Raw genomic sequence first — 25,514 nt, 5'->3', positions numbered from 1 at the left:
AAGTGAGGAAAGAGGGTTGTCAGTTAGATATGTCAACTGAATACAGGGAACTGAAAGGATAACTAAATAACCACAGGCAATAACACTTAATTGGGGATAACACATAACAGAATAATAACCAATTATAACCAAGGAAAGTAACAGAATGGGTTCAATGTGTCAACCAAGTATCTGGGAAAGGACTTACACAGGCAGGATTATACTATCTAAACTATTTCATGAATAAATGGGATGGGGAATGAAGGGAAGTAGGAAAACTAACACTCAGGTCTAATGAAAACTACCAGGGGATGCAGGGATGGACACAGACTACACTAAAACTAAATCTATGAGCAGATTGCCTAAGGCAAGGCAGTCTGGCTTCACAGGGGTAAGGGGATCTTACGAAGATGTCCTTGACTGGTCTCAGGATTGTCACAGCTGGTCACAGAAAATCAGGATACACAGCAAGATAAAATCCACAGGTGAACTGTGGGAGACAGGATAATCTGTGTGTGTGCACCACACCAGATAAATACACTTCTCAACCTACAACTTCACTGGTCTTGATTGAAGATATAATGTTCACTTCCAAGGAAACAACTCCAGAGTATATAGTTCCCCAAAAGACACAAGCTCACCCTGACAACTGCTCCAAATCCAACTGTCAGCTCCAGAGTCACTGTGTGTCCCTGTGACAAGACTCTAAGTTCTCTTGCCAGCCAGTCTGCTCTGCTTATCTATCTATCTATCTATCTATCTATCTATCTATCTATCTATCTATCTATCTATCTATCTATCTCTCCTATCTAACTCAGACTTATATTTCTCTAGGACAGGCCATAATCACAGATTCTTCCTGAATTCTAAGAGTTATAGCCAACATTTTGGGCACCTGGAGCTCCAGTCCCCCAAAACATGTCTGAAACAGTTAAATTCAAATGTTTGGGGTTGGGGTTATGGTGACTTGGGGGGTAGACCTTAGATGTCAGAACACAAGGGCCTCAGGGTGGAGAGTCAGAGTCCCTGAGATTGCATGAAGCTGCTTCTAAGGAGGAAACAGGGTGTGACCAGGGAATGGATGCTCACTTGAAGTAAGAAAGCCCTACCATTGGATAATTTTCCATTTTAACCAATTTTTGCAAACTCGGTGCTAAACTCAATTATTTCTACCTGCCTGAAAGAGTATGGAACTCTCTATGCCCTCTACTTTTGAGTGCCATAGTGGAAAGTCTCAATCACCTTGCCTTAATTAGACCTACAAATATCCTGATACTCATATGAGGAAACTGAGGCTTATAGAGATTACTTGACTTGCCCAGGGTCACAGAGTAAAGTATTAGAGGTGGGATTCAAACTCTTCAAGTGTCTCTTGATTCCAGGTCCAGCCTTCTTTCCACTGATAATTAATTTACACAACTGCAATACTGTGATGAGTCAGAGAAGATGCTGACTCCCTCCCATTCTGTTTTGCTTGAGTATAAGGCAAGATTAGGTGGGGTAGATTGAAGCTCAGATGTGCACTGACATGAAAGGCAGGACTCTCCAGTCTGGTGCTGAAGCTGGATAAGGGAAAACCTTCTTAAGGACTCTCCTTCCACTGCTCCTAAGCTCAGGAACATGGCAAGCAAGAAAGTCATTGTTGTGTTTGGGGCAACAGGTAAAAAAGGATTCCCTTTTTCCATTGGGTGGAAAGTTACCTGAAGATATTGTTCGTGTTTCTGAGTGTCCTTCAGTGTGGGCAGGCTTAGGCTAACACATGGGAAAAATAGAAGCAGATGAGGCATAGGGCCTGGGTTCAAATCTTTGCTATTTACTATCTGCATGACCTTGGGACAAGCTTCTTAACTTCTGGAGCTCAGTTTCTTCTCCTATAAAATGGGAGGCGGTTGGACTTGATATTTCTATTCGATATTGGGCAGGTTTCTAAGCTTTCTTAGCCCTCAGTTTTCTCATCCTTCAAATGGGGGGTGAGGTGGGTTGGACTCATTAATCTCTAAGTTCTTTCCAGTTTCTAATCTGTGATCCTTTCAGGGGCCATTAACAAAAAATATCCACTTGAATTTCTGGTGTTGGCAGCAAGAAAGGAAATTAATTTGATGTGCTTTCAGGAAATGTTTCCTGAAAGAGTTCCCTGATTTTTTTTCTCCTTTGGTTATTATTGTTTTTGTATCATGCCCTGGAAACCTGTGCTTCATTTAACAAGGTAGGCTGTGTCTTCAGTTCTCTCCTTCCCTCTATTTTCTGAGGTGGAAGAGAAAGAAGAAAATGCATATGAAGGGATTTGAGGTGAATGGAAAGAGCTAGGAAATGTATCCTTCTGGCAGGAAGCTAGGAGAGGCAGAGTGGAATAGTGGATAGAGAGTTGCATTTGGAGTCAGGAAGATGGAGGTTTAGGTCTCCCCCCTCTCAGACAATAATGATTTATTGTGTGTCTTGGGAAAGTCCCAACCTATCTCAGCCTCAGGTCCCTCATCTGTAAGTTATAAATGATAGTACTAGTACCTTCCTCAAGGGACTTTTAGAGTCAAAAGGAAACTTAGAGGTCATTTTACAATTGAGGAAACTGAGCTAAATAGAGATGAAGTGATTTGTCCAGGGTCAGTCAGCTAGTAGGTATCTGAGGCCAATTCAAACTTAGGTCTTCCTGGTTCCAGTCTCAGCTGGATGGATTCCACAAGTCATGGGCCCAGTGAGCTTCATTTTTTCTCCTGGTAAAATCTTTCAACTTATTTCATTTATTTATTTCATTTTTTAAAACCCTTACCTTTTTTTTTAATTTTTATTTTTTAAACCCTTAACTTCCGTGTATTGGCCCCTAGTTAGAAGAATGGTAAGGGTAGACAATGGAGGTCAAGTGACTTGCCCAGGGTCACACCGCTAGGAAGTGTCTGAGGCCAGATTTGAACCTGAGACATCTGGTCTCTAGGCCGGACTCTCAATCCAAGGAGGTACCCAGCTGCCCCCACCTTTTGTTTTAAAACCGATACTAATTATCAGGTCATAAATGATAGGTCTAGGCAATGAGAGTTAAGGGACTCACCCAGAGTTCCAAAGCTATGAAGTATTTGAGGCCAGATTTGAACTCCTATCTCTAAACCTGACTCTCAATCCACTAAGCCACTTAGCTTACCTGTTGAACTTAGTTTTAAATGGAAGGTCTGTGAGTATTTGGTAGAAGGAAACAGTGAAGGCTAACAGCCAGCAGTACTGCCTGGGAAAATGGCAGCAATGGAGGAGCTGACCCTCCTGGTGAAGCTCTTGGACTTTAGCTGGGAAAACTGACTACCCAGGGTGAGAGAGCTAGAAGTACCAGAAAAGCATGACAAAAAGAATGCTTGAAGGGTTCCTTTTGCGTAAGTACAGCTTTTTGGACACTTTAATTTGAACCCATTATGTAGCCATGCTTTTCATTTGTAAGTCTCCAGTTTAAATACAGACCTTGCCCTCCCACTTCCCAAGTGTCCTAGCACATCAACTTGTGGCTCAACATCTAAACTGAGTCTACTGAGGGCATCCTGAAGCAGAAGATTGCTCAATTTTGGTGTCAATGAATATATCTCAGAAATCGGCAACTGCTTGATTTGTTGTTTTCTTAATTGTTCTAGACTTGAGAAATCAAATTAAACTTAAAAATTCTGGGTGTATAGACTCTCCACCCCACCCCACCCCACCCCACCTGGTTGATAAACATCTCCCAACACACTTCTGCTCAAGGCCATTTGGAGGGGCATGGATAGAGCACTGGGCTAGGAATCAGGAATACTCACCTTCATGAGTTTAAATCTGATCTCAGACTCCTACTAGCTGTATGATCCTGGGGAAGTCACTTAACAAAAGCAGGAGGGTAGTAGAAGGTCAGGGGATGAAGTCGTTCTCACTCTGGTCACTATAGATTGCTGCTGATAGTAATCAGTGGCATTTGTGGAAAGATTTACAATTTTTGCTCCTGGCAGCCAAGATGACAGAATAAGGAACATTCTGAGTTGCCCAAATCAAACTCTAAACAACCATAAAAGAAAAAGATGTCTTGATACAAGTTTTGGAGAAACAGAACCAATAGTAGACAGAATGAAGCAATAGGATCAGCAGTGTGAGGAGAGGCACAGTGCAAACACACACTGAGGAGCTTGAGGAGTTACTTGGTGTAAGCACAACTGAGGAGGAGCTCTCAGTGGAAGGAACAACCTCAGTGATCACATACCAGGGGGAACTGGCAGCTGAGGAATGGAATCTAGCTAAATCCATGGCATGTAACACGTGGGAGAACACAGGGACAGTACTCTCTCCATCACAGAAGTAGAGCTGAGCTCTGACATATAGGCAACGTCTTTTTTAAAAGCCCCATAAAACAAAGAAAAGACAAATAAAACAGGAAAATGACTAGAAAAGGAAGTAGAAAGCCTCAAAGAAGAAAATGGCAACTAAAAATTAGAACTGAACAAATAGAAGCTAATGACTACATAAGACCCCAGGAAAGAAGCAAATCCAAAAGAATATATAGATCTTTATCTCTATTATCTCACTTTAGTCTTATGTTGCCCCCCAGCCACTATTCCTCATCAGAGGGATGGGGCAAAGAGGGATGGGGGAGGTACTCAAAGGAGAAGCTGGGTAGTGAAAAGAAGAGCTCAATAGACTAAGCCTATATTTCTTCCATTACATATTGTTAGTTGCTTCCTTGCAACCCTTTTTATATAGCTCTAGTGGGGGCAGGGGTGGGGAGAGATTATAATGTTCCAACCCAACTCCTTAGTAGAACTTGAATTATTAACTCCATTTTAGAAATGAAGAAACAGAAGATTACAAAAGAGGAATGATTTAACACAACTAGTAATTATTGCTTGTTGTTCAGTTGTGTCTGACTCTTTGAAATCCCAGTTAGGGTTTTCTTGGCAAAGATACTGGAATTTTCTCCTCCAGCTCATTTGATAGATGAGGAAACTGAGATCAACAGGGTGAAGTGACTTCTGGATTTGAACTCAGGAAGAAGTCATTGTGACTTCAAGTCCTGTGCTCTATGCACTATACCATCTAGCTGCTCCAGTACAAATTGTACACCAACCCAAGATTTCTGATCCTAACAGAAGGGTTCTGAGAGTATCTCTTTCCAATCCTTCATACAAACACACACACACACACACACACACACACACACACACATACATACACATACATTTGTTCATTCGTTAATTTATCAAGTCTTTATTCATTTGCTTATTTTCTTCCTCACCAGGAAATCAGGGTGGTTCTGTGGCCAGAGCCATTTTGGAAGACGAAAATATTTGTGTAAGAGTAGCAACTCGGGATGTGACCAAACCTGCTGCTGTGGCCCTACAAGACCTGGGAGCTGAGGTGGTGAAGTGTGACCTGAATAGCAAAGAGGATGTGAATGGCATTCTAAAAGGTGCCTATGGCACCTTCCTGGTGACCAATTTCTGGGAAGGCCATAGCAAAGAGAAAGAAGTAAAGCAGGTAGGGAACAGGACTATGTCCATCAAAGGAAGGGGTTCTAGAGCTCCTGGACAGCCCTGAAGTAGATTGACTTTATGCCCAATAAGAGTATAATCTATTCTTTTTTTTTTTAATTCAAGGATTAAAAAAATTTTAAATTATTTCCCAATTACATATAATAATAATTTTCAACATGTTTTCTACAATTGTAAGATTCAAACTATCTCCCTTCCTTTCTTCCTTCCCCCTCCCCACTCAGAGATGGTAAGCAATTTGATGTGGGTCATACATGTAATATCATGGAAAACACACTTCCCTATTGGCCATTTTTGTAAGAGCACACTCAGACAAAACCAAAATCCCCAAATAAACCCATAAATACACTGATATGAAAGTTAGTCTGCTTTGATCCACATCCATCTGAGGCAACAGTTCTTTCTCTGGAGGCGGATAGCATTCCCTGACATAAGTCTTTCAGAATTGTCTCAGATAATTGCATTGCTGAGAATAGCTATGTTTTCACAGTTGATCATCATACAATATTGCTTTTACTATGTACAATGTTCTCCCAGTTCACTCTGCATCAATTCATGTATATCTTTCTAGCTTTTTCTGAAATCATCTTCCTTATCATTCATTATAACATAATAGTGTTCCATCACCAACATGTACCACAATTTGTTCAGCCATTCCCCAATGGATAGACATCCTCTCAATTTCCAATTCTTTGCCACCACAAAAAGAGTTCCTATCAATATTTTTGTGCAAGTAGATCCTTTCCCCATTTGTATGGTCTTTTTGGGACATAGACCCAGTAGTATTATAGGATCAAAGGTATGTAGTTTTATAGTCCTTTGTGCGTAGTTCCAAATTGCCTGCCAGAATGGTTGAATCAGTTCACAACTCCACCAACAATGCATTAGTATTCCGATTTTGCCACATTCCCTACAACATTTATCACTTTCCTTTATGGAACACAACCTACTCTTATTTCAGCTTCACCTTTTTCTTGCCTGGTGACTGAAGTTGGTGATTCTCACTCTAATCAGTACAAAGAAATGATGTTTAGGCAGGGCTCCCTTATCTAGAGCATATCTCTCCCCCTATACAGTGCACATGTGCATTGGTACCTTGAAAGGTCAATTTCTAACTTCTGATTGGTTTCCAATGATTGTGGCTGTTCCCAAGATGGTTGACTGGTTGGAACTCATGAGAATGATCTTGCTTNGGCATGGTGGCAGGTCTGGAATTAGTAGACCTGAATTCAAATCTAGCCTCAAACATGCCCTAGCTACCTGATGCTGGGTAAGTCATGTAATCCTGTTTGCCTCAGTTTCTGAAGCTGTCAAATGAGCTGGAGAAGGAAATGGCAAATCATTCCAGTGTTTTTGTGAAGAAAATCACAAATGAGACCATGATGAGTTGGTCATGAATGAATACGTTGGTTTTTTGTTTGTTTTTTAAACTCTTCAAGTAGCAAAAAGCAGACCTGGTAAAGCGAATAAAGAATTGACTTTGAAGACTGGGACACCTGTGGTTGGGTCTTGACTGGGACACACACTGGCTCTATGTCTTAGGGCCTCTCAGCACTAGAAACAGCTCTAAGAATGTAGATGGCAGAGAAGTGCCAAATTGCTTTTGTAGAGGAAATTCCCCATTACCAATGTCATCACAAGTCTAGTCCTTATCTTTCTTCTAAGTAGTTAAAAGGAAGTTGAGGAATCTATACAATCAAGTGTATAAACTTATTCAGAGGGAAAGACCTTGATCTGTCCAAGAAGGCAGGCTGGTTTCCTAGAGAAAGAAGAGGATTTAGGATCCCTGGCTCCTGTTCTAGTGCTGGAAGGGACCTCATCTATTCCAATTTCTTCATTTTCCAGATGAGGAAACTGAGGCCCATGGTGATGAAGTGATTCACCCAAGGTAACATGAGTAGCAAACATCTGTTCTATTTCCAAGGCATGTGATCTTCAGCAAGTCATTGATTGTTTCAGATTCAGTATCATCATCTGTAAAATGGGACTAATAATCTCCATAGCACTATATTTCTGAGTTGGAAGGAAGCTTGGAAGGAAATGATTTAGTTTAATCTGTAAATCTGTACCTAAATGAGAGAATCTTATTTACAACCAATATCATGAGGGGTCACTTCTCCTTTGCATGTAGGCATGTAGCATGGTTTGACTTGGGATCAAGGGATTATACATGGGAGCAAGAGAGAACCTTAGAGGCCATTGAATCCATCCATTCCCCCATATTTTATAGATGAGGAAACTGAGGGCCAGAAAAGTTTGCTGAGAGTCATACAAGGTCACAAATGTCTGAAGAAAGAGTTGAACCATGTAATTGTGAGAGTCATTGCTAGCACATCTATGTTGTATTAAAATTCCCAAGGTATTATCTCTTTTAATCCTCACACCAACCCTAGGAGGGAGAATAGGTACTATTCTTTTTTCTTTTTTTGTAATCATAAGTCACTTTTATTTCCAAATATTTCCATTGACTATCTCATTCATATGACAAAAAAAATATGAAGGACCCAATACAGTTGTTCCCAGTTTAAAAAAGAAAAATAAAATCTTCCTATCAGCTTCCCCTTCCCAGATCAATTATAAACAAGGTTAAATAAACAAGGATATAATTTCTGCTGTTAAATACAAAAACTACTTTTGCCCAATCATGGTCCCCCAAAGATTATTATTTTAAAGCAACCACCAGAAATCAGAGAGAAGAAAAATAATACTATGAAGGTTTCTCCTTTTGTCTGGAGATATTTCTCCACAATTTCTAAGTGTCTGTGAAGGAGTAGGTGCCATTATTATTCCTCCTATTTTACAAATTAGTCACAAATACTATAGTTAGGGTGGAGCCAAGATGACAACTTAGTAGCAGAGAAACCCAAAACAGACCTGACAATCCTACCAAAGTCATCTTTCAAAGGTGCCTCAAAATAAAAGGAGTCAAAAAACAACAGCAAGATGGAGTGAGTGGGCTCTTCTACTGAACATAACTTGAAAAGGTAAGCAGAGAGTTGATTTTCATGGGACAAAGGGGAACCAGAAACAAAATTGCACACAGAGGAGTGCTGGCTGACCCCCTTCCTAACCCCCAGCTACTGCACCAGATCCTAGGTCTGAAGGGCTAGGTTAACTTCGGGATCCCAGGACAAAGGCTATACCAAGAAAAAAGTACCTTGGACCCACCCTTTGAAGTCTCAGGCCCTGGATCCAGCCTGCTGTGGGACCCTGGAATTGAAAGTCCCTGGCACTTGGCCCTTTCAAGTCTGTACTGCTTCAATAAAGACCTAGCCCCAGGGCAAAAAAGTTCACAGTACCAATCTCTACAAACCAGCAGAGGAAATAAAATCAGCTAGCAGCTTTCAGAATTCCTAGCCCACAGGCAAAAAAAAAAAAAAAAGGCTGGGAAAATGAGTAAACAGCAGAAGAAACATTTAACCCTTGAAAATTTCTATGGGGACAAAAAGCAAAGAGCAAAGCACAGAACCAGCAGGGGATGGTGAGATCTAAGCAACCACATGCAAAACTTCAAAAAAAAAAAAAAAAAGAAAATTGGACTCAAGCTCTGGAAGAACTCAAAAATGATTCAAAAATCAAATATGGCAGATAAAAAAAATTGGAAAAAAGAAATGAAAGTAATGCAAAAAGAAAATAACTTATTTTACAAATGAGGAAATTGAGGTTAAGAAAGGCTAATCAATCTACCCAAGATCACATAGCTAAATAAGTACTGAGATTTTATAAATAAGTAGTCAGGTACACTACACACTTCACCACTCAACAACCTGAAACCTACTAATATGTATCAATTTTAGTCCATGAAATTTTTCTTTTTCTTTTTTTAAAGCCTTACCTTCCATCTTGGAATCAATACTGTATATTGGTTCCAAGGCAGAAGAGTGATAAAGGCTGGGCAATGGGGGTTAAGTGACTTGCCCAGGGTCACACAGCTGGGAAGTGTCTGAGGCCAGATTTGAACCCAGGACCTCCCATCTCTAGGCCTGGCTCTCAATCCACTGAGGTACCCATGAGATCCTACCACTGTCAATTTTTTGAAATCTGCTCTCTTCAAGCCTAGGTCACATCATAGACCATTGTTAGCTTTCCTCTTCTTCACAATTCCAAATTCTTACATAAAGTAGTCATTTCCCCCATAGTTCCCATCACTTCCACCCTAGCAACCAGTTCCTACTTGTTGATCAGACTTAGACCCCAGAATTGTCATGAAAAAATTGTTTGGTAAACCTTAAAGGAAAAGTAGCAAGAACTGGACATGATTTCATTAGTTTAGAGATGGTCCAGATAAGGAAACTACTTGTATCATGGCAGGTTGCCACCTTCTCTCCAGTTTTTAGTCTGTGAGAAGCACCTAGAACACTCAGAGATTAAGTGATAAAACCCAGAGGCACACAACCTGGCTATATAAGAGATAGCATTTGAACCTAGATCTTTCTGGTTCTTTGGTTTTAACCTTAAAATTAAAAAACCAGACAGTAAAAAACTTTATTCTGTTAAGGGAGAGGAAAACTAAGAACCAAGCCCAAGGGAGAAAAAGCAAGCTATAGGTTTTAGAGCTTTCCAAAGTGAGGGAATCTGTTTTGGGTTGACAGAGAGATGGACATTTCTGCTCAGGAGGGATCCTTTCCAACAACTTGGAATATAAGAATTAGGATAGGGAATATGATGAGTTAGAGACTATCTTGGTTGAAATGTAAAGAGCAGGAGGTGGAGCAGAGACAGAATTGTTTATCTATTTCAGGGACTGCTCAGAGCTGGTTTGATGGTGTCAATTCCAGGCCCTGGTCATTGTTCTATCATTTAAATCCTAGTGATCCCCCACAGAATCTAGAGAGTAAGACAATTCTAACAATACAGAGTTCTTAGAAAGAGTGTCAACAGTGGACAGCTCCCTATTCACACTCCTAAAACCTCAAAGTCCTGCAGAAATGTGGTCAATTTTATGAAAGATGGGGTCATCCATCAGTCAGACTATTTTCATTGGCACATTGCTGAGAACAAAATGAGTGTTTTATCAATCCTTGAACCCTTCTCTCCCTCTTCCACTGCCTTCTGGGAATAGAGAGTTCTGAGGTCTCCGAATGACAAAAACTGAAAACTCTCTGAAGGCAGGTTCTGTGTCTTTTTCTTCTTTATTCCAACCCCCCGCCCTCCTCAAGCACAAATTCTGTATGGAGTACAGCCAGATTTCCATCAGTTCACACAAGGAATTCCTGAAGTGGTTGTATGTATTTACATTCACAGAATCTGAAGTTTTTTACTTATGCAAGATATATCATTGTTTCCAGCCCAACAGAATGGAGCAGAGCCAAGTCAAGTAAAGCAATTCTTTTCTATCTTGTGTTGACTTTCTCCTGGGTTTTCCATTTTTTGCTCCTCCCTCTCTCCTCCTTCCTCTCTTCCTTTGTGTTTTTGATGTCCTCCCTTCATCCCCCATGGGATAGAGATTGGACCTGGAATTTCATTGGCTCAGGGAATGGCTTGGAGGAACTCTCTCCACCAATGCAGAGAGGCATCTGCTCTGAAGTTTGTTCCCTTCTGGAGTTAGTTGCCTGAGGCACTGAAAAGAGAATAAATACCCTGCCCAACATCCCCCAGCCAGGGCACATCTGAGGAGCAACATGAACTGTGTCTAAGGCCAGCTATCTACTCTGTACAATGATTGGTGCTTGTATTTAGTCATTACTATGGCTTTCTCTTATTTTATGGGTTTCATGAGGATAATAACAATAATCAGAGAAGAGACATTAGAGCAATAACTTGTTTTTCAATCCTTATCTTCTGTCTTGGAACTAACACTAAGTATTGATTCCAAGGCAGAAGAGCAGTAGTGATTACACAATTGGCATTAAATGACTTGCCCAGGGTCACACAATTAGAAAGTATATGTGGTCAGATTTGAGCTTAAGACCTCCTATCTCCAGGCCTGGCTCTCCATCCACTGAGCCACCTATCTGCCCTGAAAGCAATAACTTTGAAAAAGAAAAAATGCAAAATTCCTTTTATTTTTATTTTTTTGGTTGACAGGGAAAAACTGTAGCTGATGCCAGTAAACATCTGGGCTTGGAGCACGTGGTATACAGTGGCCTGGAGAATGTAAAGAAGTTGACCAAAGGAAAACTGGAGGTGCATCACTTTGATGGGAAAGGGCAAGTGGAAGAGTATTTTTGGTCCATTGGAGTTCCCATGACCAGTGTCAGGTTATCAGCCTACTTTGAAAACTTCCTAAACATCTGGAAACCTGTGAAGGCATCTGATGGTGACTACTATAACTTGGGTATGTTAGAAGATGGTTGGGGGAGTTAGCAGGGATTACTGCTGGGCATCCATTCATTCATTCACCCAAATATATACTGAAAGGCTGTGTGTATGGAGGGCTGGATTTGGGCTCAAAAATTGGATTAAATTCTAACTATGACATTTGTTGGCTGCATGATCTCAGGTAAATCTAATTCCTTCTCCAGCCTCAGTTTCTTAATCTATAAAATAGGGAGGAAGGAGTTGGACTAGATGTTTTCTGAATTCCCTTTTATCTTCATATCTCTGACCCTATACCTGTGTGAAAGACCCTGTAGAGTGAGGGAGAGAGGTATATGGGAGATAAATAGGAAGAAAAGTGGGATAGTGGAAAGAGCACTGGATTTGGAGACCAAAGACTTAGATTCATTCATATCCTGCCTCTGATACCTCCTACCATGTGGCATAACCTCACCACAACTGACTAGAGGACTCTAGAGGTCCTTTCCAGCTCTAGAGATCTGATCCTCTAAGTCACTTAAGCTCTCTTGTGCCTCAGTTTCCTCCTCTATAAAATGAGACAGGCTGTCTTCTAAGGTCCCTTCCCTCTAGATCTGGAATCTTAAGGCTCTAAGACTAACCTGCTGATCTTAGCTTGAGGCCAGTCAAAGCAGAAGGAAGCCAGAAAAGGGTACTTCGTGAATATTTTTGAATGAATGAGTAAATGAAAAGCCCACTACAGTTTCTTGGGCTACCTGAGGCTTCAGGAACTTCCACTGAAAGAAGATTCCAAAGCAGTCTCTGATCAATCAGCATTTTAAATGTTTGCCCCATCAATAATGTCTCTAGGATTGCTAATTTGCAGGTATTGTGATCTATAAATGCTAATAAACCAGCATCTCTTAGACACCTACTATTTGCCCAGAACTGTGCTAAGTTCTACAGATACAAAAGACATGAGAGTTACCTCAAAAAATTATGTCCTTCCAGACCTGACATTCTAATGCAAAGACCACATGAACAACAGATTTGGTCTCAAATGTGGAAACGGTCCAGGCAATTGGTAGGGTTGGGTCTCACTCAACATCATATGACTAGTTTCCCACTTCTGATATCATAGGTGGGACAGGGCAGAAGACACCACTTAGCAAGACTTTGAGGAAGATTCCAGTTATGGGGATTTCAAAGAAAGGGAAGGTCATTAGAAATTCAGAGGCCAGATAGTCTAACCCCCTCATTTTTACAAAGGATGAAATTGAGGCTCAGAATGGTATAGGGACTTGTCCAAGATCACACATACACTAAATATCAAAGGTGACATTTGAACTCAGGTCCCCTTAGTCCAGAGGCAGTGTTCTTTCCATTTTACCACACTGCCTCCTAGAGGCCAGCTCTATGGCATGGACAATCTGTGGCCAGAGAAGTTGGATTTGCATTGGGGGGTGTTGGTGGGGGGGCATTTCTCCTTTGCATGGCTTTCTCTCTCCATCACACCTGAAGTGCATTGACTTCTTATCTCTGCTTCTTAGTCCCTTGAAAGCTTAGCTCCTGGGCCAATTCCTCTGCTTCCTCTCAGGTGCTCTCACTCCCACATACTCCCCCCATGACCTTGCATTTATTTTGTATATATGCGGTCTGACCCAGTAGAGGACAAGGTCCTTGGAGGCAGAGATCACTGGGCTTTTGTCCTTGCAGCCTTCATGTCTAACAAAGCACCTGGCTCAGGATAGGGATTAACAAATCCTTATTGGTGGTTGAGGTCTCCCACAGATGGGTGGCCTTCATCATCCACTAATTTTGATTGTATTTAGGCCAAGATGCATTTGAATGACCAGTGGATTATGGGAGGAACCTGCTGTGGGAGGGTGTGTTGTAACTGACCGTTCTGTCCTCTTGGCCAGTGTTGCCTATGAAGGACATCCCCCTGGATGGCATCTCTGTTGCTGACATTGGACCAGCAGTGGCCAGCATCTTCAGGTCCCCGGAGGAGTTCCTGGGCAAGACTGTGGGTCTCAGTGCAGAAGCTCTGACAGTTCAGCAGTATGCAGACATCCTCTCCAAGACCTTGGGGAAGGTGGTTAAAGACTCCAAGGTGAGCCTTTTTAGGGCAGAAATGACAGTGATGGTGGAGTCCTCTTTTGATTCTTCAGGGGATGCATCTGCTTCACTTGGGAATTCTGGGAAAATCCTTGTGGATGTGATGTGGGCTGAAACATCCCATAAACCCTGCCAAGTAGCTAAAAGCCATAGAAAGAACTTGGAAACAATATCTAGTTGGTTAATACAGGGCCACCTTTCAGATAAGACCAATGAGTTGCTGACATTCACTTCTCTGAGAAAATCACATCAATCTTTAGACATAACCTAGACCTTTGGTGTGGGTGTCTGAAAAGTGGTGCAGATTCCTAGTCACAGGACTAGGTTCCAACAATGCTCAATTCCTACACTCGCTGCCTTCCTTAGAATCTGCACAGGAAAGAGCAAAATTTGACCTAAAGTTGGCCCAGGGTGTTTCGCCAGCATCCCATTTCCATAGTGACTTGCTTCCCCACATCCACCCCAGTGGGCAGAGTGAATCATGGGTAAAGCCACACAGAGCATGGGTAAAGTGACATCAGTTACTTGGAAACACAGGGCAATGACTGCCCAAAGAAATGACCCCTCCTGAGTAACTAATGAAGATGAAAACCCAACCCACTCTTGCTCTTGCTTTTACCTTTTGCCTTGGCTTAGTTACTTCCCTACCTTACCTTAGTTGCTATACTAGCTGGCTAACTATAGCCACCCTCTTACTATATTCTCTCATAACAAAGCTTCTTTCCTCACAATGGAGTCAGTTTGAGCCATCCATCAATTCTTTGGATGAGACCTCAATCAGCCTTGCCTCATCAGATGGGAATATCAGGCATTGTCCATTGGTGGTCCATTGTGGGATTTTGTGGGCATCTGGGGAGGGATCCTTGAGCTTCCAGATATAATAATATCTCTCATCTCTCTAGTCTTCTTACACCTTCTACTCATTGACTTCCTGACTTAACCATTGTGGTTTCATATGGGTCAGCCTTTCCACTCCAGCTGGACTGTAAACTCTTTAGAAATAGAGACCATGCCTTGGACATAGAATTATAGGCTCATTCCTTTACAGGTAGAAGAGACCTCAAAGGGTCATCTGGTCCAATTCTTGCATTTTGGCAAAAAGGAAATTGAAGACCAAAGACGTGTCCCAACATTACAAAGGCAGTAAGAGTAAGGGAGCGAGGGGCTACAGGGGAAGAGAGTGCTGGACCTGGAGTCAAGAAGACATTAGTCCAAACACTTATCAATTGTGTGACCCTGGGGAAGTCACTTTACCCTATTCACCTCAGATTCCTCATTTATAAAATGAACTGGAGAAGGAATTGGTAAACCACTCCAGTATCTTTGCCATGAAAAGCCCAAATAGGGTCAGGAAGAGTCAGACATGCCTGAACAACAAAAGTGAGCATCAGTGTCTTCCTCCTAACAGTTAGCACAACAATGGGCACAACAGATTCACAATAAATTCCAAAATATTTTAAGAGCTAATTAGTTCAATGTCCCCAGGCAAGTCATTTAACCTCAGTTTCTTAGTCTACAAAATGGGGATGGTAATAGTGTTAGGGTTCGAATGGGTGGCCACCAAAGGAACACAGGAGACAATGCAATCAAAGCAGGAGAAAGCTTGATTACCAGTGCATGCTGGGGGAACTCAGCAAGAGAGTCCCAAGTGGTGCATTCAGAGGAGGGAATTTATATGTTTCGGGGGCTGGGAGACAGGTACAGGTGTCCTGGAGCTTGACAATAACAACATTCCTTGGTGGGAGTATTGAGTGTTGATACCTTGGAAACCTTAATGTTTGGGGTTCGGGGTTAGGAGTTAGGACTACTCTATTAAGGGAGTAGTGGCACTGTCCCATAGATCATGGTGCTGTTAGGTTATGAGCTATGAGTCTCTGGAAGCTACCCTGCTCAACAGAGCATAGTGTTGTCAAGCTATGTACTCTGAGTCTCTATTTTTTTTGGTTACTACAATAGCACCTAATCAGAGTTGTGCTGAGCATTAGATGAGTTATATACACACATGTGGTGTTAATCAAACCTTAAAGCACTATATAAATCTTGCTTTTATTATTAATATTATGATTATTATTGTTATTATCTACTTTCTCCCTTTTCCTGCTACTCCCTCCCAGACACACACACACACACACACACACACACACACACACAATCACACACACACAATCATACACACAACACATTTTCTACCTCTTGCCCTGGGACTCAGAACTCCTGGGGCCTGATGAGCCTTGGGCCTCTCTTCACCATTCTTGTGACTTGCAGCCTACCCTAAAAACTCCTCACTCTCACTTGGAGTTCCTCTGAGTTGGGGAGATTCTCTTCTTTTTTTATTTGTATCCCCAGCTCCTCCCATAGTTCCTGGTACTTTGAGGGCACTTAATCTCACATTTTAAATTTATCCATTCATTCACTAATTCATTTATTCATGCATTTGCATTCCTTCATTCCTGCATTCCTTCCTCTATTCTTGCCATCCATTCATCCATTTATTCATTGGCTCATGCATTCATTCTTTCCAGACCTGGAGGCAGCATCTAGGTGGGAGCTGGAATGTTTCTCAGGAGTAGCCCAGTTTGGCTAGAATATAGGGTGTGAAGGAGAATAGTGGGTGATAAGGCAGGAAAGGTCAATTTCAGGAAGACTATGAAGGCTTTGAAATGCTAGACACAATAGGGAGCCATGGAAGCTCTTTGAGCAGTGGAGGAAAATGGTTAGACTACTGCTCTTTGCAATTCCCTGATCCAGGCATTTGCGTTGACAATGAGCCTGAGGACTGAATTGAGGGAGTTTTCCTTTTCATTTCTTTCTTTTAAACAATGGCTCTGGCCACGTGGTGACACCTACACCCTAGCTGTGGGCCCAGCCTGTGGTCTGCCATTTAAGGCTCCTGATGGTGTATTGGCTAATGTGCTGGCCTAGAAATGGCCTGGGGTGGAAAGAGCTGAGGCCTTTCAGGCAGCTCTGCTCTGGCTGGGCCTTTCTACAAGGCTGGTCTTGCCTGAGGAGAGATCTGGAGGCAGTTGTGCTTGGACATGTGAGGCAAGCAACAGAGCTCTCCTTCTGAAAGGCTTAAGAGCCCTTACTCTGTCCAAGGCACTTTATCTCTGAAACAGATGAAGCAGATGAAGGGACTGAAGCATAGTGAGGGTGAATGGTCTCAGAGCCAGCATATGGAAAGGCAACAGGAGGCAGTGGAGAATACAGCGAACTTGGAATCATGGCCCTGAGTTCAAATCCCTATTCTGCCACTTAAATCTCTGTGAGACTTGGGGAAAGTAATTTCATCTTTCTGTGCCTCAGTTTACCACTTTGTATAATGAGGAGGGGTGGGCTAAATGTTCTCTAACACCCCTTTTGGGAGCAGCCAGGTGGTGCAGTGGATAGGACACCAGGTCTGGAGTCAGAAAGGCATTTAATTATGCTGAGTTTGAATCTGCCCTCAGACAATATGTGACCCTGGACAAGTCCCTTTACCTTGTTAGTTTCTGTTTTCTCATTTGTGAAATGAGCTGGAGAAGGCAATGAAAAGCAACTCCAGTGTCTTTGCCAAGAAAACCCCAAGTGGAGCCATGAAAAGTTGGAAATGACTGAAAAAACATTGAACAACAAAAGATCTCTTCTAGCTCTGAAACCTGTCTGGGCCTGTTTCCTCCTTTCTGAAATGAGGGGATTGAACTAACACTCTAAGGTCCCTATAAGTTCTAGGTGTCAGATTCCCATATTCAATGTCACTAAGCCCACTGGGACCTCAGTTTCCCTTATTGCATAAAATGGGGAAGAAGGATTAGATTGTGGCTTTTGAGATCTCCAGCTTCAGAGTTCTGATCCTAAGTATCACAAATAGAATTTGAACTCAGGTCTCCTACTGCCAATGGAAAGTTCATCCCTGCCATACTGCCTCTTTGGGACATAAACCTGCAAAGAGAATCTTCCATTTTCTTGTGAAGTATGGATATTTACCCATTTTCAGAGCTCCCCATGACTAGCTCCAGGAAGCTGACCCGATGTGCCTTGCCAAAGACAGGGCTGATTTATTCTTTGCCCTCCCATGGTCCTGCTCCTCATTCTATGCTCCAGGGTTCTTCAGCAGATAGCTCTCATTTCTTGCCCATGACAGCTTTCCTTCCCTTGAAGGATCAATCTCCCCTCATCTTTCCCCTTCAGTCTTCATATAGTGTCAAAAGATGCAGGAACTATATTCTTCTGCAGGCTGCTTCAGTCCCTGTTATTGGGTACCCAGAAACCACTCAGACCATCGACTAATTCAATTGTGTTTTCAGAGACCAATGGAAGCAGAGTCTTATCATTAATCAGCAGATGGAGCCACTGCAAAATCTGATTTTTCAGACCAGACAAATCAATTGTATTTAACCCCCTGCCCAGAGTTGTTGCATCAGAAAAGAATTATTTGCTTTATAAAAGGGTTCATAGGAGCATAGGACTGGATCTGGAAAGTGATCTCAAAGGTCCTCTAGTCCAAGTTTGTCATTTTACAGATGGGGGAATTGAGATGAAGGGAGTCACAGTTATAGACCTAAAAAGGAATCACAGATATAGACCTAAAAATGCCCTTAGAGGTGATCTAGTCTAGCTCTCTCATTTTACAGAAGAGAAACTGAGTCCCATGGTAATTAATTGACTTGCCTAAGGTCACTCAGGCATCATCAAATGAAGGAGTACAGCATTTCCAGGCCTCAGTTTCCAAATCTATAAAACAAGGGGGTTTTATTCTATGACCTCTATGTCTCCTTCTCCCTTTAGCTCTCTGATCCTAAATTAGACCAACAATGAATGGAAGACATTGGATTCGGAGATAAGGAAGTTATTGGTGACCTTTGAGAGAGGAGGGCAGGGAAAGTGGAGAGCACAGAGGCCAGGTCACAAGAGGGTGAAGGAGAAGTGGAGGATTCCTGTGAGACAACTTTTTTTAGAAGTTTATCAGTGAAGTGAGAGAGAGAGAGAGATGGACCAGTGGCAGAAGAGGTAGAAAGATTCAAAGTTGGAAGAGCTTGCCTGGGCACATTTGTAGATTGCAGGGAAGGAGCCAATAGAGAGGGAGGAACTGTAGATGCAGGAGAAACAAGGGATGGATTCTGGGAAAGATTCTAGAGAAAATGAGGGAGGAGGAGAAGAGGCCAAGGAATAAAGATTAGCCTTAGTTAAGAGAAGGTCATAATTCTTTTGGGCTTCCCAATGTGTTATTTCCTCCAATAACAATGTAATTTATTTGAGGGTAACTGTTTTGTTTGTTTTTGTATCCTTAGTCCTTAGCATAGTGTCAATACTTAGTAAGTGTTTAGTAAGTTCTCTATTCTCTTTCCTTCCCCTCCTTTCTCTCTCTGGCTCTCTTTTTCTGTTTTTCTCTGCCTCTCTTCACAGCTTTCTCAGTTTATCTTTGTCTTAGTCTCTCTGTCTGTCACTCTCTCTCCTTTCCTCTTTTCTATCTCCATTTTTTCTCTCTTTCTGTCTATTCCATCTTCTCTCTCTGTTTCTCTTTCTGTCTCTTCTTCCCCTCCTTCCTCTCTCCACCTCTCTCTTCCCCTCCATTCTCTTTTTTCTTTGTCCTCTCTATCTTCCATCCTTTTTTCTGTCTTATTCCTTCCCTTCTTTTTCTCTCAGTTTTTCTCTATCTTTATCTGTCTTTCTGTTTCTCATCCATACCCTTGGTTAGAGGAGAAGAGAGGGTGAACCTATTGAGAAAAGAGGAGTGACACCATTCCAGGGAAAAGGAACAGGCCACTAGGTTGAATCCTCTCATTTTAAAAATGGGAAAACTGAGGTCTAAGGGGATTTTTCACATAGACAATAGCATCTGAGATAGAATTCAAACTCAGGTCCCCAGACTACAGTGTTAATGCCACGATGATGCACAGAGTAGTCCAGTATGAAGTGAGCAGTATGAGAAGTCTTGGAAAGATGTATCTGCTTTGAATTCTAGGCAAAGGACTTTGAATTTTACTCAGTGGATGATAGGAAGCAACTGAAGGGTGTGGATGGAGGAATTCTTCCCCAAAGTATCAAGGTTTTTAATAAGGTCTAGACTCAAAGGAAAAAAAAAAGGTAGCAAAAAGTATAGGTAAGAACATTTGTAATGCAGGATTTATGCAAGATCTCTTGCATTTGCAAAATTACCTTAGGCAATCCTGTCAGTTAGGAGAATGGAACTTTGGCCCAGCATATGCTAGTTCCAGGAGCTGACAGTTTGAGCTGGGACTATAAATACCCCTGCAGAACCAACCTGAGGGTTCTGATTTCTTTGACCTCACCCAGATACCCAGCTACCCCTTGACCTCCCTTGGGGACTTGGGAGGGATTGAGGGAGGTGGAACATGGGCAGGAAATTAGATTATGTCAGCCTAGCAACAGGGACACCCCTAAACCAATTCATCAACTTCATCTGTTTAGCTGGTGGATCACATTACATCAGGGCAGTGAAAATTATCTCTGGCTGAGGGGCTGATTCCCTCAGCCTGATCTTATCTTCTAGGTCCATTGCCAACGCTGGCCAGTCATCCTTAGCAACAGCTTCTCCAGACCCTAAACCCTCTTTTCTCAGTTTTCCCTTCTGCATTTACCTTAGCCTGAAACTGTGAGCTTCTGTAGTTATTTATACCATCATCCTGGGCTAAGGGGCTGAGAAGAGGGGAGAATAGCAACCTCTTGACTCCAAAGGAAGTACTGGGCAAGCATGTATTTTGTTCAGGAGGTGTGTGAGCTTCACTTCTTGTTGAGTACTGCTTTCACTCCAGCAAGGAGGGGCTCCTCACTCTCCACCTTAAAGGAGCCTACAGATAGCAGGGAGACTGACTGGGCATCACAGCTCAGGCTACACATCCTAGGCAGTCTCAAATCACCAGCTACAGTAGTTACAGGCTCCCTGGCCAGGTGACTCACTTGTACCACCAGCTCCCCTGTTATCAGCCACATTATCTACTTATTACACATTGACCAACATATTGAAATGTTTCATATATAAAAAATTCTCCCAAACTTTGTAATGTTGTTACTGTGAAAAAATAAAAGGATTTCCCCCTTACCATGAAACCCTGTTATTCTACAAACTTTTTTGATGATTTCTCTACAGAAACACTAGTGAATAAGTTGACCTCTTCTTGGTCCTGGTTCTGATTCCAATCCAGTGAAAACTTCAATTATAGGAACAGTTGGGGAAGCCCCACATTCTTCATGAATTCTTCTTTGGAATTCTGAGGAACATGACTACTGGGTCTATGTAAAAGGGCAATTAATCTGGAAGCAGAGTAAAGAAAGGATTGGAAGGAAGATAGAGGACTCTATGGTGGTGCTAGGAAACTCTCCTGAGGCAATGAGAATGGAGAAGAAGGATACATGATTCGGATATTGGAGAGGGATGACTAAGAGGACTTAGTAGCTAGAATCATGGGAGAGTTGAGGGGGCACTCAAAAGAGAACAAGGTTTGGAAATGGGAAGCTGGGTGAAGGAATGGGAGCTCGCTAGACAGAAAGGGAAACCAAAGGGAGTTTGGGAAGATAAATAATGAAGTTACTTTTCCATCTGGTGCTCAAGCACTGGTGGGAAATCCAGGTGGAGATCATGATTGGGTGGTTATGGTGGCAGCAAAGATGAGAGCAGAGTTCAGGAGAGAGGTCAGGGAACTCTTGCTTTAAGTAGGAGTCAGCCCAAGTTACCCTATGAGACCTCTTTCCATGGCTGAGGTCCAGATGATGGTTGGCTTGACAACAACGAACCCTTTGTGGGAATCTTTAGTTGACACACTGCCATGAACTTGGCCCATAATGGCTTTCTAAAATTTTCTTTAAAAAAAAAAAGTGTCACCTGACAAGTTGCTCCTGTACTATTTTCCCAACTATAAAATAAAGGGGTTGTAATATAGATGGCCTGTGAGGTACCTTCTAAGTCCCTTTAGAGATATAATCTTGTGATCCCTACCTATACATCCTTAGGCAACTCAGTGTAGCATCTTGTGACTCACTTTCCCTATTTGTAAAATGTGGGAATGGACTTAATGTCTTCTAAGGTGTCCTCCAGCTATAACACTACACTCTTATAATCTTATCAACAAAGATGAACATTTCCATGGGTAAAGAACAGAAAAAGGAGAATTATATGAAACTATGAATCTTGATTATATACAGTTTGTTTTTTAAAATGTGTTTCACCTAAATTTAAGATGCTGGCAGGACAATAACTTTACCTGTTCTCTTTCTGTCTTTTTTCCTTTCAAAGATTAGCCTAGAAGATTATGAGAAGCTGGGATTACCTGAAGTTAAAGAAATGGCTGCCATGATGCGTTTCTATCACATGAGACCAGACAGAGATGTGCAGCTCACCCACAAGCTCAATCCCAAGGTCAAGAGTTTCTCCCAGTTTGTGTCTGAGAACAAAGATGCCTTCAAGGACCTGTAGGAAGCACTCAAGTGTTTGGGCTGGCCAAAAGTTACACAGCTTCTTCTATAACAATTTTAAAACCCCTTCAGTGTGGTGGCCTGGTATAGTAGTCAGAAGACTGAATCTGCAGTGAGGAGATCTGTGTTCAAATCTTGGTTTTTCCACTGGTAACCTCTGTGACCTTAGATAATTCTTTGACCTCTCTGGGACTTAGTTTTCCCATCTATAAAATGAAGGGGTTCACTGAGATGGTCCTTTCCAGCTTTAAATCATCCAACAATCCTCATATAGGAAAAATGGGCAAAAATTTGAACTGACTCAATCCAGTCCAGTGGAAAGTGATTTCTTTCCATTACAGAAAGTTTATATTTTAAAAAATTCCACTTTAATTATTATCTCACCTCCAGTATTTATTCCCTTTATTGTCTTTTAATTATTATCTCTTTCCTATTATTTGTTACTATTTATTCACTTTAATCTCAAATTTTAATCTTTGCAATATTTCCTTAGGAGGGTGAGATTTTGCTAAGGATCTTATCTTATACAAGAGCCTTTGATGACATACTTTGTGCAAACATGTGGCTTCTATGCCCAAGCTTGATGGCTATATAAATGAATTTTCCCAGAAGATGTTTCACTCTTTATTTTAACAATGGACTTGGAATGAGATTCTTTAAGAGCTTGGCAAATTATTCTACACAGTATCAAATAAGTTATCTATAGGAAAACATATTCAGTTTCTAACCATGCTCAAATAAACTAGATATTACACTCCTAGGGACAACTGCTCTTGGTCTTAAAATAAACCACAATTTTTTTTTATCTTTATTTTATTCCAATAACAAATTACCATATAAGTTTTCCAAAGTTACATGATTCATGTTGTTTCCCTTCTCTCTTCTTCTCCCCTCTTGGAGTTGACAGGCACTTCAGTCTGGGTTATACATGTATTATCATGCAAAACATATTTCCATATTATTCATTTTTGTAAGAGAATAATCATAAAAAACCCAAACCTCAAATCATAAACCCAAATAAACAAGTGATAAATCATATGTTTTCATCTGCATTTCTACTCCAACAATTCTTTCTTTGAAAGTGGAGAGCATTCTTTGTCCTAAGTCCCTCGGAATTGTCCTAGACCGTTGTATTGCCATTAGTAGTAGCAAAGTTTAGGAATTTAGTTACTTGATATTAGAGCAAAGTAGCAAAATCTATCACATTTGATCATCCCACAATATTTCAGTTACTGTGGATAATGTTCTACAAACCACAAGTTTTAAGCAGAATTAAATGCCACTTAGAGATAACAAAAGAGAATATAAATCATCTTTCTCTAAGATAAGTAGTTGCACAAAATTCTTCAAATCCAAATAAGAAAATGTAACCTTGTAAAACATTAGAATTATTTATTTTTATTTAAAAAAATTTTTAAAACCTAATATCTTTTATATATATCCTTCTATACTAATTTTATTTGTTACAGTGCTAGGCAATGGGGATTAAGTGACTTGCCCAGGGACACACAACTAGGAAGTGTCTGAGGCCAGATTTGAACCTAGGACCTCCTATCTCTAGGCCTGGCTCTCAATCCACTAAGCCATCCAGCTGCTCCCTGAAACATTAGAATTATATCCTAGTTTTACATGTTCCCAAATCATTACCCTAGTGTCTGATTATTCCCATAACACTGTGAGATATTTGAAGGATTTTAAAATAATTAATGAATAATAATAAGGTCAAATACTTATCTATTTGTTGTGTCCAGGGGTATCAAAAAAATTGCAGATTCAATAACTATGATCTTACAAACAAATAACTTTTAGATTTTTTCAGCCTTAGTTTATTTCACTGATCAATTGCCTTGATTAACAGAAATTTTCTGTGAGAAGAAGAAACAGGGACATAATGAAAACAGCATCAAAATTATTCCTTCTGGCCTTAACCTAAGGGCACAGAATACTTTCTTTGGTTTCAAGTAAGAGTCATAATTAAGTTCCATACAAAGTCTGACTTCTATTTCTAGGGTACCAAACCAGGTGAGAAACATTCCTGTCCAAAAAGAGCATCATAGTGGGAAACCAAGTTAAGAGAATCCTACCTTTACCTTCACAAGGTTGTTCCCTCAATTTTCCCAGAGGCATTCTTCGGACTGCAGGAGCACATGGTAGTTCTCTTTAAGGAAGGAATAATGACCTTAGTGGAGGGTCAGACTCTTAAACCAACAATCAAAACAGAATAGTGGTAGATTAAAAGTCCCCAAACCTTTTTCTCAAAAGCAAAATCTTAAAACATTTTCAACCCTGTATACGTTATCTAATATCAAGTAACTAAATTCCTTTAAAGAAACAATGATGATTTAATTTCTCTTTCTAATAAGTCTGTATTGCTAGGCTTCCAATTGGGGAGGGGCAAATTAAAGAGCTGTGAGAAGTCTCTGAACAGACATAAGAAAAGCCTGGTTTTCCCTCACATATCAAAGAAAGCTGCCTGCCTGTTTCTTTACCCCTAAAATCTGGGTGACTTAGGAAAAAGGAAATTACAAATGCAAATTAAAAGGGATAGGTTGGGTATTGATTTTCTAAGGGGAACAAAAGCATTCATGTGGGGCATCTTGGTGGTTCAGTGGATTGAGAACCAGGCCTAGAGCCTGGAGGTCCTGGGTTCAAATATGGTCTCAGATATTTCCTAGTTGTGTGACTCTAGGCAAGTTGTTTAACCCCCATTGCCTAGCCCTTACTAATCTGCCTTGGAAATACACAGTATTGTTTCTAAGATGGAAGGTAAGGGTTTGCTTTTTTTTTTTTTTTAAGCATTTGTGCAGAGTAATTTCCCTAGGAGAAGCTGGCCACATTTATCCATCAGCCCCTTTTTTCAAAGACTCAATGAAAGGACTTGTCGCTACCTCTTGTGCAGTTCCCAAACTTCTGTCTATTTACCTATTTCAGTGACAATTAAGAAAAAAGAAGTAGCTCCACATTCTCCTTGCTAATATCTTGGGTGAGTTTTTTTAAAAGGTGTTGTGGGAGAGCTTTAAGGTATTAACATGGAAATAACAGAACTACTAAGGTAGTCAGAAAAAACAAGCCTTTAATCAGGAAAGAGATAAGTTCAGTAATTGACTGCTATCACAGAGCGAAGTGCCAAAGACTACTGAGTCAATACCCTGGAGTTCTGGGGATGTATCCCTGGGAGAATGCAGCGCTGCTAGATGATTCTCTCAAGAGTGACAGAACTTGGGGGTCTTTTATACCCTCTGGAGAACTTGATACAGTAAGCATACATAGACAAGCTGCAAAGAAGTTGTAGCCAGCAGCTGG

The 25,514-nt window shown here is 41.2% G+C and overlaps 1 protein-coding gene across 1 annotated transcript; it reads left to right on the top strand.

The window, feature by feature from the left end:
* The first annotated feature begins 1,599 nt into the window (after window positions 1–1,599).
* LOC123243667 (nmrA-like family domain-containing protein 1) lies at window positions 1,600–22,212 on the top strand. Its single transcript, XM_044671702.1, has 5 exons — window positions 1,600–1,639; window positions 5,216–5,454; window positions 11,496–11,745; window positions 13,607–13,797; window positions 22,033–22,212. The coding sequence occupies exons 1-5, from the start codon at window positions 1,600–1,602 to the stop codon at window positions 22,210–22,212; spliced, it is 900 nt and encodes a 299-aa protein (XP_044527637.1).
* Window positions 22,213–25,514: the final 3,302 nt, after the last annotated feature.

This window comes from Gracilinanus agilis, chromosome 4, assembly GCF_016433145.1.
Source record: "Gracilinanus agilis isolate LMUSP501 chromosome 4, AgileGrace, whole genome shotgun sequence".
Taxonomy (NCBI): domain Eukaryota; kingdom Metazoa; phylum Chordata; class Mammalia; order Didelphimorphia; family Didelphidae; genus Gracilinanus; species Gracilinanus agilis.
Note: the sequence above shows the minus strand (reverse complement) of the source record. Positions and strands in the feature narration are given on the sequence as shown.

Bases quoted from the DNA above. Each gene is read 5' to 3' on its own strand.
- LOC123243667 (XM_044671702.1), top strand. From the start codon at position 1,600: ATGGCAAGCAAGAAAGTCATTGTTGTGTTTGGGGCAACAG. The intron at 11,746-13,606 runs GTATGTTAGAAG...CCTCTTGGCCAG, and splicing joins TGGTGACTACTATAACTTGG to TGTTGCCTATGAAGGACATC. The intron at 13,798-22,032 runs GTGAGCCTTTTT...TTCCTTTCAAAG, and splicing joins AGGTGGTTAAAGACTCCAAG to ATTAGCCTAGAAGATTATGA.